This window comes from Gadus macrocephalus, chromosome 10 (genome assembly GCF_031168955.1).
Source record: "Gadus macrocephalus chromosome 10, ASM3116895v1".
NCBI lineage: Eukaryota > Metazoa > Chordata > Actinopteri > Gadiformes > Gadidae > Gadus > Gadus macrocephalus.
Genome location: NC_082391.1, coordinates 19947612 through 19962993, shown reverse-complemented (window position 1 = coordinate 19962993; position 15382 = coordinate 19947612). Strand labels below are relative to the sequence as shown.

Sequence of the window (15382 nt, the reverse complement as noted above, 5' to 3'; positions counted from 1 at the left end):
AATGTTGGGACGATGACAAGTTTAAGTATCACATTATTTGTGTAGACTTTACCTGAGTAATTACCCTCCATTTCACCGTTAGCTACCTCTATCGGACCCCATCTTTCCCTTCCCCAGAGTGATTAACGGTCACACATTTGCATCAATTTGAGAGTGACTAAATAGATATGGTAGCAGGTTATCTGTGATGTTCATGCAGTGTTAGAGACCTCAGACCAGCTGTGTTTCTCTTGGCAAATTATTCTTTCTTCCAACCCAAATAAAAAGTGTTAGGAAATCTTTCTGAACAATCTTCATTCATGAATGTATATCAATATCTTCCCTGATCTTTGTTTACTTCTCCCTCTTATAAAAGAAAACATCCGTTTTTTCTTCTTCCCTCATTTCTTTCTTTCTTTCTTTCTTTCTAACTTTACTCTGCTCATCTTGTGCTCTGGTACTATTTCTGCCTTAATGAGATTATCTTTTAGTGATAACATCGTTGATGCCACTTGTGCGGGAAACCCACAACTGATACATTTTGCGAGGGTAAAGTCAGTAAAGAGAAAGGTTATTTGCATGAACATTTGGCACCACCTCAATTTGTTGATTGATTTGACTTCTAAGGTTTACAATATGACCAGGAGGCAAGGCCTCACAGTTCACACAGTTAAATCAGAAAGCATCACAGCAGGATCTTAGGAATATAATTTGCAAAATCATCAACGATGTGGATAATTCAGTTATGCAAATGTTGAAAGGTCGACCTCTTTCCCTCCAACCCCCAAGTAATTCCACAGATTATCAAGAATGTTAAATTCAATTTAAACTAATTTAATGCATCAGACCATTTAATGCATGTGTGTGTGTGTGTGTGTGTGTGTGTGTGTGTGTGTGTGTGTGTGTGTGTGTGTGTGTGTGTGTGTGTGTGCGTGCGTGCGTGCGTGCGTGCGTGCGTGCGTGCGTGCGTGCGTGCGTGCGTGCGTGCGTGCGTGCGTGCGTGCGTGCGTGCGTGCGTGCGTGCGTGCGTGCGTGCGTGCGTGCGTGTGTGCGTGTCTCTGTGTCTGTGTGTCTGTGTGTGTCTTCTCATGTGTGTATGTGTGTGTGGTCACAGGTTTTCAGTGCACATTACTGTTTTTGTGTCTATGTGTGTCTAGGTAGTGGGATTAGTGTGGTCTTTCCACCTTGTTTTCAGTAAACTTCTGTCATGCTGCCTCTGTTTCAGGGTAAATAAAGGCCTACTGGTATCAGACATCTATCAAAGGTTTAGGTTTACTCTCTTCAGAGAGCAAAAATAACAACCGATGTACAATTTATATCTGAAACCAAATTAAAGTAAACTCCACAAATCCACTTTACATGCTATGGACTGAAGAGGTGACTTCACTCTTTTTGTAAAAAAATCTTCGAACTTGTAATTGTTGGCAAAAAGAGATAAATATGAGGTGTACCACCATTCCAAAACAGTGTTACAACATACTTTGCTTTTGGCTGTTTCAAAGCACCTGAGGGTACGGAAAGCCAAAAATGACTTACTTTCACGGCTCTTTTGATACTAGGAGGAAAAACATTCAGTATACAAATAAATATATCATCGAATAGTGGTTTTAATATGTATATACTGAAAGCATTTGTGTAATTGATGAGAGGATTTAATAAAGAATATAACGGTTTTGCAAGGAATTGACAATTCAATTTGTTAACAAAATACCAATACCAATTAAGACATGTATTGATGTTGGTTGAAGAAGGTATATGTATAGGCAACCAAGCATGCAATGTCACAGTCAATCATTCCTTTGCCCATTTCTTTGAAAGTACTCATGGATGGCAATCAACATCATTTAACAATACAGTATTCACAGCAACACCTTCCCTTTTCCCTATATATTGAGTTTTTTCCATCTTACAGTTGTCTCTCTTCATTCAATGTCTTATCTGAGCTAGCAATGTGAGTATAGAGGTGGTGGTGGCATAGTCTCGGTGAAAGGACTTGTTGGGAGCCAGTTTGAGAATGGGGATCCTCATCGTTTAGCAGAAGCAGTTAACCATCCACCAGAGGAGGCTCAGGTGACTCGGACTGTCATACGGGTTCTACCCATTCTCCACATTCTCTTGTCATTACAATTTCTTTAATTGTTTGTGTGAGTGGGGGGGGGGGGGGGGGCGTTGCTAGACCTAGAGTTTTACTGGGGCACTGGCCCCCAACTGCCAATACTTATTTTATTTTATTTTCTTACGTGGGCACAATATGAAATAGATGGATACAGAAGGGTATGTACGAGCTTCAAAATCATTGTCACTGTCATACTGTAGGCTATATTAAAGCACTGGTAAAGGTAAAGATTCAAAGATAGATTCATGAGTACCGTACAATGATATGTATTTAAACACATACACATCTCAAAGATTTACAAATAAGGTAACTGACAAATAAACAAAAAGTCTCTTTATGACCTTCACCTCTTTATCAGGAGAAGTCTACACATCTATATTTATTTAGAAGCTGTGTGGAAACAGCATAATTTTGCCAGAACGACATGGACTATAAAGGCCAGAAACAAGGTTTAAAATATAATTTCTGACTTAAGGTGAGGTGGCTCATTGTCACCAATCAACCTGGAAAATGTTATAGAACATCAAAGCTCTTAAATTTAACTAAATAAGGCCATACACTACTGTATAGAGCCTTTTTAAATTATTATGTTTTCACTATTAAGCTGTATCGCCACGCCTTCATGGTGGCAAAGCGGTCAATAATTTGGCTTAGACTCACTTTGCATAGTTGCTCCCTTTCAATGGACAAAAGAGAAAGTTGGTGAAGCCTTCCTTGCCCCATGGTTGACCTAAGCCAGGTGTGGAGCTTTCTCAACACACTGAAAGATTGCTCACAGCTACAACTGTTTACAGGAATTGTGAGTGCAATCTGAATTATCTGTTTCAGTGTTGGGAACATTGTTGGATCCAGTATGTTAAAAACACCCTGTATATCCATAATTTCCTTTTTAGTGTTAAGGAAGTTTTTGGCCACTAAAACTTCCTCAAATTTTGAAGATTATTCATTTTCCGCGTGTGTGCGTGCACGCATGGTGTGTGTGTGTGTGTGTGTGTGTGTGTGTGTGTGTGTGTGTGTGTGTGTGTGTGTGTGTGTGTGTGTGTGTGTGTGTGTGTGTGTGCGTGCGTGCGTGCGTGCGTGTGTGTGTGTGTGCGTGTGTGTTATAAAACGACAGGCTACAGACGCTCAGTATTGAAAAACTGGTGCTATTTATGTGGGCAACATTCTCTAACAGCAATCAAGTTGTCATTGTTTGTGTCAAACAAGTTGTGCATTTGTTGTAACGTTAAAACAGGAGATGACTATACTCTGCGCTGTTTCCAGCTCCCGTGGTTTCCAACGAAACATTCAGAAGAGTCACGTGGACGAATCCGGAAATAACTGATTTTTTTCATTGGTTGTTGCGTTAAATCTTACCCAGATACAGTAGTGCTATTTTCTGATTGGCTTTTATGTGGCCCCTTTCGTTTTTTGATTGGCTGGTAAGTGGCAGGCTCGACTGAAGACTCCCGAGGCAGCAGGAGATGCACTTGATGAATCCTGCCGATTCCATAGCGAGAGCGGCGCTTCTGCAGATTAATTTAATGATGATCAATGGAATTTTACTGGGGCACTGGAGACTTTTACTGGGGCACGTGCCCCAGTAAAAAGGGCCTGACGACGTATGTCTGTGTATAAGTGTAGCTGAGTTCCATCTATCAGTCCTAAAATGATATTGATACTGTGCAAAATTAAAATTAAAATGAAATCAAAGCTTCAGAGTTCCAGAACATTTTTTAATAATATCAAAAACACACAGTGTATACAATACTTTGCCATTTTGTACAAGTAAATCACCCCCAAATCCAACAATATAAATGTGTAGTCAATGTTAAAAAACACATACATATTTACAGACAAAATCCATCCGTTTTTTCGATAAGATTTTTAGATTGTATATCATGTATTGATTGCATATCAAATTAGTGATTGGTAGCAATGCTGACATGTTTTCCTTGTTGGTCGTACCATGTTAACTACCTTGCAATCATGCCTACATTTTCCCATAGGTGTTGAATAACATCTTTATGCTAGATCAAAAGCAGAGAGCAGAAACGTTGGAATGGTACAATGTCAGCAAGAGCACTGATCGAAGATTGGTTTAATAATGAGTCAGATCTGATTGCAAACAAGCTTGTGTCAGAATAAAAAAGATGATTTAAGACCAGATAATCAGGTTGCCTGGGATTTTTGAGCGTGTCCTTTGTATGGTCTAGAAGCTGATTCAGCCTTTCCTATGGGAAACACAAGGTTCCCACCCTGCTGTCTCACGCTATAGTGAACTCAACTGTCTCAGTCAGCGCAAAAAAACACAACCTGACACACAAACAAGACAAAAATGTTTGCCCAATGTGTGTGTTTTTTTCATCTGCTAAACATGCATTTGTTTCTCCTGGTTAAATGCCTGAAACACAATTTACCTAAAGGTGAATAATCAAGAGAGTCAATGGTTAATCGAAGTCGCTCCAGTAACCTGATATTCCTGCTCCATGTCTTCTCAAACCTCGGTGCCCTCGCGTGGGTAGAGGATTCCCGCTGAACCCAGCCCCGGGTAGAAATGCCCATTGAACTGACTGAGGATGGGACTGCTGAACCCGAGGGAAGAGTGAGTGGGGGAGGACGTCAGTGCGGGGGGCACTGGCAGCGTGGCTGCCCACTCCGACGGCCCTGAGCCCGGAGAGTAGCCACCAAAGACCCCGGACGACGCTGCCCTTTGAGGCACCTCCATGGACAGGTTGAGCTGCAGCGGCCGGGGGAGGCCGCCCCCCCCCAGCTCGTTGACCGCCATGGCGGAGACCCCCGTCATCTCTGACAGGAAGCTGCTCAAACACGGCGTGGGGCCTGAGGACGAAGGGGAAGGGATTCTGTCCGGGCTGTCGGACATATCGAGAGAAGAGTTTCCGGAATGTTTGGGGCTGTCTCGCCCGCTGTCAACCGACTCGGACGCCCCTGCGCCCCCCTCGGCGGAGAGAGTGTCTGATTTCCTCTTCCTCTTGCGACGGAAATTTCCATTGTCAAACATCTTTTCACAGTTGGGGTCCAGTGTCCAGTAGTTGCCTTTGCCTGTGACGTCAGAAGAGCATCAAAATTGGATTAGATCAAACAAACATGGCACATCTGATGTAACATAACAGACATGTACCGGGAAAAGGACATACACAGACACGTATTGGGAATACACGCGTGAATTGCATTGTCAATTAAAAGATATTCGTTGGATAAAAATGAATATAAATATTAATTGTGTTTATTGAGTTTATAGAGTTATTACCTGGATCATCCTCATCTCTGGGCACCTTCTTGAAGCAGTCGTTGAGCGACAGGTTGTGTCTGATTGAGTTCTGCCAGCCCGCCTTGCTCTTGTTGTAGAAGGGGAAGTTGTCCGCCACGTACTGGTAGATCTGACTCAGGGTCAGCCTCCTGTCCGGTGCTCCGTGGATGGCCATGGCGATCAGAGCAGAGTAGGAGTACGGCGGTCGCACCAGCTTCATCAGGTCCTCTTGAGAAGGCAGGGAGAACCAGCTCAGCTCGCCCCCCGGGCCTCCAGCCCCGTTGGGGCCCAGGTAGGGCCGCTGCATGCCGTAGTGTTGAGGCACAAACGGGGGCCCGGGGTTCCCCGGAGGGCCAGTGGCGGCCAGGTAAGGCGTTGTGTTGATCCCGGGGCCGTTGAACCAGAGGTAAGGGTTTGGGGAAGACGCGGCATAGTCGCCGAGGTCGTAGGAGGAAGGAGTGGTGCGCTGAGGGCTCGGCAGTGAGGGAGGAGGGTAGTAACAGTCACTGTACATGCTGAGTTCTGGGGGCTCCTGGCCCAGGTTTGGGAACTGGGGGCCACAACGCAGAGGAGACTGGCCCTGGGTCTCGAATGAAGACATCAAGACAGAGTTTGCACCCGCCACTTCTTTCTTTTTTTTTACTTTACCCTGGGTGGTCCTTTGTTTGTCTCCTTTTTTTCTGATCCAAAAGGAAGGTCTTAGAAAGTCTTCTGTGCAATGTTTAAAAGTAGCCTATCTTCTCAAGGCTACGGCGTTTACAGAGCTCACTAATCTCCTCGAGCTCTCTGACTCCCTTGAAATGTGTTGCCTCTTTGACGTTGTTTTATGTCTGAGAGGTCACCTGTCACACCTGCTTTATCTCCTTCCCATGAAACACCCCCTCACTCATTTGATTGGTTGTTTCCTCAGGTTAGCAAGTCTTTTTTTCTTTCTTTTTTTTTCTTTGTCAGCAAGTTCCTCATTTAGTCACTTTTAATTACGAAATTTTCCATTATTACTGTTACCCTTTCTGAAGTTGATATTGAGGTGGAAATAGTATGATAATACAATGACATCATGTAGCCTACCTACATAGAATTATAAATATAGACGAGGATTCCATACTCCTAGATATCCATTGTCCATGACTATCATGTGAACTATTGTGGTCACACTAAAATAAAAGAATGGAGCCTAAATAAATAGGCACATAAATAAATACATTCAATTTGTATTCTGTTAAGCGCTGCCTCACGCGACGCTTAAATGTCTGACTGGCGCGAAAATTTGCATACGATGTTTACTCAATACGTCATTCATTTCAAGTGACGACTTCACGTTTGCATTGCATAGAAGCCTTTTCGTCGGTTATTAATGGTAAGTAATTTGTGTATCTATTTATATATATATTACTTTGAGTGCTGTTAGGCGGTTAACCTAACAATGAACTAAATGTAAGCCAGCTAGTCATCATAATTCGACCATGATAGGCTACTTTAAAGGAAGCATTTAATAAGCGCCCCACTGCCAGTAGAAAGTTAGCTGAAGTTAGCACTTCCAAAAGGTGTCTTCATCCCTGGCCTCGATTGCGGGTAAGATTAAACATTAGTTTATTAGTTAGTTTGCGTTAATTAGACCTTTCGGTTTGTAGATGTGCGATTCACCTTCCTCCACCGAGCGGCAGCAGGGTGACAAAGACATGCTGGAGCTCAACAAGAATTCGGAGAGAATGATTGAAGACGTTGAGAACATATCAGGTTAGAAACGTGTCAACCGTCACGGAGGACGTTAATGTAACGTCTGCTTTCATTATATTTATATTGTTTTAACATGTGTGTGTATGTATATATATATATATATATATATATATACATATGAATATATTGTATTTTATGACACATTTATCCCTGCATACTGACTGATGCAGATACATAATGCTTACAATCAATGTATATCCATGTAGGCTATACAACACATTAACCTTGGCTGTTCTCTGTGAACATGCAGTGCAGTTAACCTGGATGGCCTATGACATGGTGGTCCAGCGGACCAGCCCAGAACAAGGGGATATGATGCTGAGGCTCCAAGACGCTTATAAGAGATGCAAAGCTTTTATCTGTAGGGAAGAAGATGACTCAGAGTTGAACAAGGAGCCCCAAGAAGACAAGTGAACCCATCTGAAACCACATTGCCCTTAAAGGGATGATCCGATGGTTATATTTTGTTTGGGATTTCAGAAGGGACAATAGTTTGGGCTAAATAAAGATATTCACTGTTACACTGTGTTATGTTGTTGACCAGTAGTGTTCTATGTTAATCTTAACCAGTAATGTTTTCCAGTCATGGTGACCAATGTTCTTCATTTCAAATATCTTACTTGGTGGTGCATGTTGTGTTGCCAAGCCCGAAGGTCGACCGTGTTGATAGCATAAACAGCAGTTTACGGCTGCTGCTGCACTTACATGAGATATATGTTTTTGTGAAATGAATAATAACAATAAAAAAAATGTACTCCTATGGCTTCAGATAATTACTTTCGCTCTTTAGGCAACATAGCAGATAGCACACACCATTTTATATATGACGTTTGTGGTTGTATATGTAGTGCAAAGATCTATACTGCATGAGCACAAGCAATTATTGTTGGACATAGAGTCAATTGGGCTATCAAGGGAATTCCATGTTGTAATATTGTTGTTTTTTTCCCAGATGGAAACCTCAGAGATGAGCAAAGAGGATAATTGCTTTCCTGATTCAACCGATTTTGAGGACCTCCTTGGTAGACTCGACTCCCTACACGGGGACATGACCCGACTGGCCTGTATGTGAGTGATCGTCCTGGACCCTAGTCCTAACTTCAACTGACCCCATAGTTTCTGTTGTGTGTGCTAGTGAAGTTCTGTGATAAAGAGCAATTTGCATACACATGCAAAGCCCAAAATACCTTTCATGCCAACGCAATATTTGTAATCGTGCATTGCTTTGTTAATGATACTGTTGGGATCATTTAAACATTTGGATACATGGGGATTTCACATACAGTTCCCCCTGCAGCGAATATTTCTAACCAAGATGATCGCTTGGTGAACAACGACAATGGATTTTGCCAAGTGTGTCAATTAAGGTTAAAGAGTCATCTTTGTACTTTGTTTCAATTAGCTTGGGTTCCGCTGAAGGCTGTATTTCAGAATAGTTTGTCCATGAAAAACACATAAGATATGAAAGGCATGTAGTGACACAGGTTATCTAAACTTCATACTGATTCATGATAAAATATTTCAGTTTAATGAGCTGCAATTTACAAATGTTATATTATTAGGCTACATACTTTTTAACAAAGACAAAATAACTAAAATCACTGCTTATTAACTTTCACTCTTTCCTGCTAGCACGAATGCACCTGAGTGCATTTTGAAAGTGAACGCTCTTCTTTTTGTGTCTACAGTGCAGACGGAGCTCAGGCAGTGTGATTTGATTGTGCATTTCGGCCACCCAGGCAAGATGGCAACTCTGAAAAGATTAGATGCAGGACAGATTCCACCGAGTCCAGCCCTCACACCTGAAGAATAATAATAAATGGTGTGTATCTGCAAGAATACGTTTTGTGTTGGTTTTGGTCAGAATTCCAATAAGACAATAATGGTAGAACGAAAAAGATAGTAGGTATAATAGAAAAGAAAGGTCTGTTGTTGTTGCTTGGCTTTCAGAAAAAAATCAACTTGCCATTTAAACATTATATAACCTTTACACGTGTAAATTAGCTCAGATTCATGACTGATCTGTCGGAGAGTGTGACCGTTCATTCAGATTTAATTAAACAGGAAAACTGCGGCATAAAAAAAAACCAGGGAAAGACCGATTTGACCTCTACTGCCATGTTTAACCCGAGGCACAATATGTCATTTTTGGATTTGATCTTATGAACTATACAAAACAAAATGAAAGGGAGAAAGGAAACATCTGCATTGTTATGAGATTGCCTCACTGACTCTTTGATCATGGAGTAACGTTTGCCTTTGCTACTGATAATAAAATTGTAGACATTGTATTAATCAGGGCAATAGGTGCACGGCTGCTCACACAATTCGTAATTTCAAATGTAAAACCTAATATAAAGGTGGAAACCAAAGATGACTCAAACAAGGCCCTTGTCCACGGTTCACTGACTATGCGTCTTTCATCGCTTAAAGTTTGGAGCTCCATACAGAGTGTGGACTGTGTGTCCAAATCATTTTTCGCCTGTTGGCCTACTAACAAGTTTACGGTCCCATCGCAAAGAGTCACATGACGCAACACAGAGACAATAATGGAGACCTCTGAAAAGTTAACCCTCTGCAAGCAAAATGCCAAAACAGCACTGTGCCGTAAAAGTGAGGAGTGGGATCTCAAATGAAACCACGCTAAGATCAGCTTTGTGTACACAGTAGGCCTACTGAACTTTACTAATTTGGATCCATATCATCACCTACGAACGTGTCAAAACCGATATAACTGGTTGCAGCTGTCCTCTGTTATTATTTAAAATTAAATAACAATGTTTATTAACTGCCCAACGGTTTTGCAAATATACCTGGAAAAAATATGAGAGAAATGTAAACAATTTGTTATACAACACTGCCACCTTCTGCCACAGGAAAGCAGTTGCCTATTATACGGCGAATAGAGCGTAGTGCCTGGCGGCAGAAATGACATCTTATTAAGTTTAGACTTTTATGACACTCGAGTCAAATCAAACCACATCACTAAAACATGTTAACAGCAAATTACTCGGATCTTGTTGGTTTTGTACACTATGTTTCATTCAAGCGTCTCTGTCTATCTGTGTGAGTGGTTGTTGACACATTTACGTGTTTTTTTATGTGCGTGGGTATGTCTATGTAACTTACATAGCCTAGATTACAATGTTATAGCTCTTCTGAGGCAAAGTGTGATTAATACTTTGCATCTATACTCCTGTACGCTTGACATGCTCGACACTTGACCAATATCATTGTAAAGCAGAAATGTATTGTTTTACATCGTTTCTCCATTGTCATTGACCAGCCCTACTGGACTGTAGCCTACACAACATGTGTAGCCTATAGGCCTACTTCACCTTTTTCACACTGAGATCACTTCTTTAGAGACGCTAACCAGGCAAAAACAATACAAAACTTCCACTCATGTAAAAACAAAAGAAAAACAAAGTCTCACACTTTTATGCGCAAATTCATGTCAAAATGTTACGGCCCTATAAATGTTTACATATTTCAATATAACAGCATATATAGGAACTAGTAGGCAATTTAGAAAATGCACGTGTGATCTGCTTTATAAATGGCTTAATAGTTCAGGTGTTGAATGGATTAAGTTCTGAATCGTTTCCCCTTCATAAGAAACGGGGCCGCCCTCTTCTGGACTTGCCCGAAAGTGCAAGGAGCATTGTTTTCTACATGCACTGTTGTTTTATATTTTTTATAGTTATATTTTAACTGATTTTTTAAATCTAACTGTTCATTGGTTGGGTTAATACTAGTTATGACTTGCAAAACCAACATGAAATATTGTGTTTTTGACATGATATGACAAGTTATATAGCAATATAACATTTATAATATTTCCATACAGAAAGTCAGACCAGGATGAATAGCACTTCATGTTGATGACATTGATGACATTAAAATTAATGTTTTTGTAATCCATAAAGGCAAATTGTGTCACATGATGGAGTGTCTGCTTAGTTTATAACCAGTGAGTGAGCTCCCTCCAACTGGGCTGTTTTTGACTTTCCACTGTGACGGTGATCAATTTGTATATCAGGATCATCCTAATACTATGGTTGCTGTACCACTTAGCTGCTCTAATTTGACTTTATGCTTTGATTGTTCTCAACCCGATAAGTCCCTTTAAAAAGCAGTTACCCTATTTCTGGGGCCTATTAGTGGCATATATTTATGTTTTCCTAAATATTACATGATGCCTAATATCACAGGGATGGGAGGTGTGTTTGGAGTCTGATCATTTATTATGCTTCTTTCCCATGTGTGGCTGACATAAACATAACATAAACATCTTCCCAGCCCAGTGCAAGGAGGACTCTGGTATCTCACACCCGAGTGACAGTGGGAGGGTAAGAAGGACCATCACCCCAATCTCCCACTGAGACCCCCAGGCCTGTCTGCGTGAATACAGGGGTCCTCTTGGGGGGTCCTGGTGGAAGGTCGTCCTCCCCCATGCATGCCTCTTTCCTGGGAAAAAACCCAAAAAGAAAGCTATGAAAAGTGCTGGTGGTGTGTTAAGGTGTCATGGAAATATAACTTCACAGGAGGTTCGCTTAGGTAATACTGAAACTGTACATTTGAATGAAAAGCTTATATTCTGCGAGAAATTTGAACATCAATATAAAAAAAACCTGATATGAAACTTCTAACTTTTACAAAATGTTTTCAACTTATCAAATATGATGTAATGTGTGTGTGTGTGTGTGTGTGTGTGTGTGTGTGTGTGTGTGTGTGTGTGTGTGTGTGTGTGTGTGTGTGTGTGTGTGTGTGTGTGTGTGTGTGTGTGTGTGTGTGTGCGTGTGTGTGTGTGGTGTGTGTGTGTGTGTGTGTGTGTGTGTGTGTGTGTGTGTGTGTTTTGGTGGGAAAGATGTTGGTGGAGTTCAATTAAGAAACAATATGGCTCCGATATGGTGCTGTAGCTTGTGACCATTAGTCAAAGACCGAGACAAAGAGGTTACCAGCTTTTTGCTATCTCTGGGCCTTAATTAGAGCACAGCAGGAAGCATGGGAAACATGCGCTGCTAACTTCACGCACTCGCGCACTCTTCGGTCTTTGTGTGCGTCTACGCGCGCGCGTGTGTGTGTGTGTGTGTGTGTGTGTGTGGGTGTAAATGTGTGTTGTAAGTAATGGAACCTTGCCCTTTAAATCACATGGAGCTCTTTCTTTGGCTGTTTGAACAGATTATCACAATTAAAAAGTATTTTTTGCGTGCTGTCTCGCTTGATTTGACGTTTAATTTAAGATTAAATACAGTTTAATTCGCCTTTTTTGGGCAGTTTCTATGTCGCAGCACCTGACAGCAGTTGCATTGCTTATTGAGTGAATCAGTGTGCCCTTGTTTATTCTTTCATTTTTCGACGTAGGAATATCTCTTGTTTAATGCACTTTCTGCCAGTCGCTTCAGACAAACGCGTCTGCGTAATGTTAACAATACAAAAAGTTCGACCCACCAGCCCCCACTGGAGTCAGATCTCCGCCCCGTCCGCCGCAGGCATGGACCCCCTGATGAAGCCCATGGTATCACTCATTTAGTTGGAATCCTGGCAGATTTATGACGTGTCAAGCTGAGAGGGAGATTCTAGACGTGGGCAAGCAATGGGAAAAAGTGGTCGGAAACAAATGATCCCCCAGAGAAGTGTCTAGTTGCGTTACCGTCTTCCCGCATAAATTGGGAGGTAATTTAACGTCAGGGTAAATGCATAGCATTTCGTTCGACGTTTTCGTACATTATCCAGTCTTTTTATATTCCGGATGGATGCGATCCCCTGCTATCTCGATCGATAACCGGGGGTTAGTTAGCTGATAGGGTCTGTCAAAGGTAGGCCTACGCCCCTTTACTTTAAGACATTGTTGTTATGTAGGCCTATGTCCTTTGTCCTTTACGGTGTTACAAAGAAAATGGAGCTTGGAGTCTCTCGGCATCATCGCGGATTACTAAATGCGTAATTAAGCAGTGCTATGCTTCTCTAATTTGTCCTTCACAGGTTGGCTATACGCTATTAGAATGGGATCGACGCAGGTTATCAAAGTGTTAGCAACAGGAACATGGCTGGATAAACACTTGAGTTAGGTGTGAACTTCACCGCGTTGCCTACCTAATCCCCTTGTGTGTATTCAAAGGGGAATGCACCACCTGGGATGTGGTGGTGTTGCACCGTCTGGAATGTTCTGACCCCAGCTTGCGGAATAGTTTTCAACCCCTAAAGTGAGGAATACTCTTAAAAGACGTTTAAACATAATAGCATAAAGTACAATTTATTATATAAAGAAGGACACAATAGGCTACATAAATAGCATGGCATTAAAGACACACATTGAAGACGAAATGAAAGTGCGGTATAATATAATTGAAGATGCAATCTTTTGGCCTACTCTGGTCATAACAGAAAACCCTTTATTCATTGTCTCTCCTTGGGTGCGCGGTGTCTCTTCCTGAAGCCCTGCGCGGGTGCGCCCTCTCTCTTGGCGCACACGTGTTTGACGATGACCTGAGAGCAGTCCTCGCAGTTCACCTTACAACACCACTGGAATTTACAGTTACAGCTGCTGGCGACCTCCGTGCGCCGCTCCTCCACTCTCAGCCCGCAGTCGTGGCACAGTCTGCGGCAGCTTCTGCGCTCCCACTGGGTAAGGCCGTTCCTGTGCTGCAGACACTCGCGGCCCTCGGTGCCGTGGAGCCCCAGGGTGACGTTCTTCATGCAGTAGTCTGGTGAGTCTTCCAGGTAGATGAGCTCCGTCTGGGCAATGTCCTTGAACGCGTCCGCGATGGCGCCTCGGTTGTCCGCGTTATTGGCCGCGCGCATGCGCCTTTTGTCCATCTCTAGTTTCTGAGCACGGTCGTGTTTCTCTTTGAGGTAGAGGCCCACGTCCCTGAAGTCGGAAAGCTGCGTCCAGCACGTTTTGACGCTGCAGCTCTCGGACATGCCATGGCATCTGCAGATCCGCTTCATCGTGGCCTTCACTGCCTGTTATGATGAAGGCATTCAGTGGGTCAAAGAAATATTGAATACAAATGCTTAACCCGACTGGTCAATCAGCGTTGTCAGAATAACAATTGCGCAGGCCCTTATTACGCGCGGAGCCAAGTCTCACCTTCCGTCCGGCTTCGTTGTTGTGGAGGTTGACGGCGGCCCTGGAGTCTTGTCCGGTCTCTTGAGTATCCACATATTGTTTGGAAATCCTCTCACCAAAGTCCACGTTATCGCTACAACCACCCCACAGCCAGCCACGACCTCCTGCAAAACCAGAAAGAAGTAAGGGCGTTTAGTAAGGGCACATGCATGCGCAAAGTGGTCACGCAACCAGGGTAAATATCTACATCAAATACTGTGTCCGATTCTTACCCATTTTTCCATTCTTGGAGACATCGCAGCCACAATTCCCGAGGTCGCCCAGACTGCAGTTTCGCGTTAGTGTGTACATGACACCTGCTGCACTGATGGCATGGACGAAAGATGTCTCTCTCGTCGCTGTTAAAAAATAACCAGAAGACCTTCAGAACTGGGAATGTCCAAATTTGCAATATAATGTAATAATTGATCGCATAGACTACGTGATTATATTTGAACACATTTGGATGACTTTTTGTTCTGAAGGCTTCATTTACAGCACACTGAGATAAATTGGGTTAAAGTGTCCCATTAGAAGAGCTGTTTAAGAGGCTTACCGCTTCGCATTCCCCTGAGCTGGACGGCGCTGTCAGGGCAGTTCCATCGTTCCCAGGCGAACTGATGTTTGCACTCCTCAATTCCGTCCCGTGTGCCCATCTGCACGCTCGTGGCATAGTTCAGAAATGCCTACATAAAAAAGGCAACAGTTAAATGTGTCCCTTAATCGCCTTCATCCAAAATGGTAATGTGAGATTTCCGGAAAAATAAAATATATTTTTTACCTTAGGTCCCGTCATGAGTAAGCTATTTGCGACCCTTAAGAGAGGAAGATGTTGAAAAACAGTTAGAAAATATAAAACAAAGATGTACCCACATTAATTTCAAAATGTATGATAGTGAAGATGTATTCAACTTACCAAGCATTGGCTGCAAAACCTTTGAAGTGGATAATAACCAGTAGCCAAAGCAATGAATAAACCATTTTGTATCCTCAGTGCTTGCCGCAAAAACGAGGACTGGCCTTTCTTGCGCCTGCGTTGGGAAGCTTTCTCCTTTTATTTTGAATGGGAGGATAAATGAAGACTCTGTTCTGTGTTTCCGTCTTCCGAGGAGGCTGATTGGGCCCTGGGATCAGGAAACGCCTTTTGCAATCTTCAAAGGCTGGCATTACGCGACAGTTTACTTTT

At 42.5% G+C, this 15382-nt stretch overlaps 3 protein-coding genes across 3 annotated transcripts; 1 reads left to right on the top strand and 2 right to left on the bottom strand.

Annotated features, from left to right (window-relative positions):
* Positions 1-3789: 3789 nt before the first annotated feature.
* Positions 3790-6187, bottom strand: foxi3b (forkhead box I3b). The gene is made up of 2 exons (XM_060063104.1): positions 5346-6187; positions 3790-5137 (listed from the first exon to the last, which is right to left on the bottom strand). Exons 1-2 carry the CDS (start codon positions 5944-5946, stop codon positions 4572-4574), a joined length of 1167 nt encoding a protein of 388 aa, XP_059919087.1. The 5' UTR covers positions 5947-6187; the 3' UTR covers positions 3790-4571.
* A 441-nt stretch (positions 6188-6628) lies between these two features.
* syce3 (synaptonemal complex central element protein 3) lies at positions 6629-7844 on the top strand. The gene is made up of 3 exons (XM_060063105.1): positions 6629-6702; positions 6977-7082; positions 7333-7844. The coding sequence occupies exons 1-3, from the start codon at positions 6700-6702 to the stop codon at positions 7494-7496; spliced, it is 273 nt and encodes a 90-aa protein (XP_059919088.1). The 5' UTR covers positions 6629-6699; the 3' UTR covers positions 7497-7844.
* Positions 7845-13299: 5455 nt separating this feature from the next.
* LOC132466078 (protein Wnt-8a-like) lies at positions 13300-15338 on the bottom strand. Its single transcript, XM_060063110.1, has 5 exons — positions 14978-15338; positions 14753-14882; positions 14430-14555; positions 14179-14321; positions 13300-14051 (listed from the first exon to the last, which is right to left on the bottom strand). Exons 1-5 carry the CDS (start codon positions 14990-14992, stop codon positions 13485-13487), a joined length of 981 nt encoding a protein of 326 aa, XP_059919093.1. The 5' UTR covers positions 14993-15338; the 3' UTR covers positions 13300-13484.
* Between the last annotated feature and the right edge of the window lie 44 nt (positions 15339-15382).

Excerpts from the sequence above, each read along its gene's own strand:
- foxi3b (XM_060063104.1), bottom strand. The coding sequence starts at position 5,946 with ATGTCTTCATTCGAGACCCAGGGCCAGTCTCCTCTGCGTTGTGGCCCC. Across the intron at positions 5,138-5,345 it reads CAGAGATGAGGATGATCCAG|GCAAAGGCAACTACTGGACA; the intron begins GTAATAACTCTA and ends CTGACGTCACAG.
- syce3 (XM_060063105.1), top strand. Across the intron at positions 7,083-7,332 it reads AGACGTTGAGAACATATCAG|TGCAGTTAACCTGGATGGCC; the intron begins GTTAGAAACGTG and ends GTGAACATGCAG.
- LOC132466078 (XM_060063110.1), bottom strand. Across the intron at positions 14,556-14,752 it reads GCTCAGGGGAATGCGAAGCG|CGACGAGAGAGACATCTTTC; the intron begins GTAAGCCTCTTA and ends ATTTTTTAACAG. Across the intron at positions 14,052-14,178 it reads ACAACGAAGCCGGACGGAAG|GCAGTGAAGGCCACGATGAA; the intron begins GTGAGACTTGGC and ends TCATCATAACAG.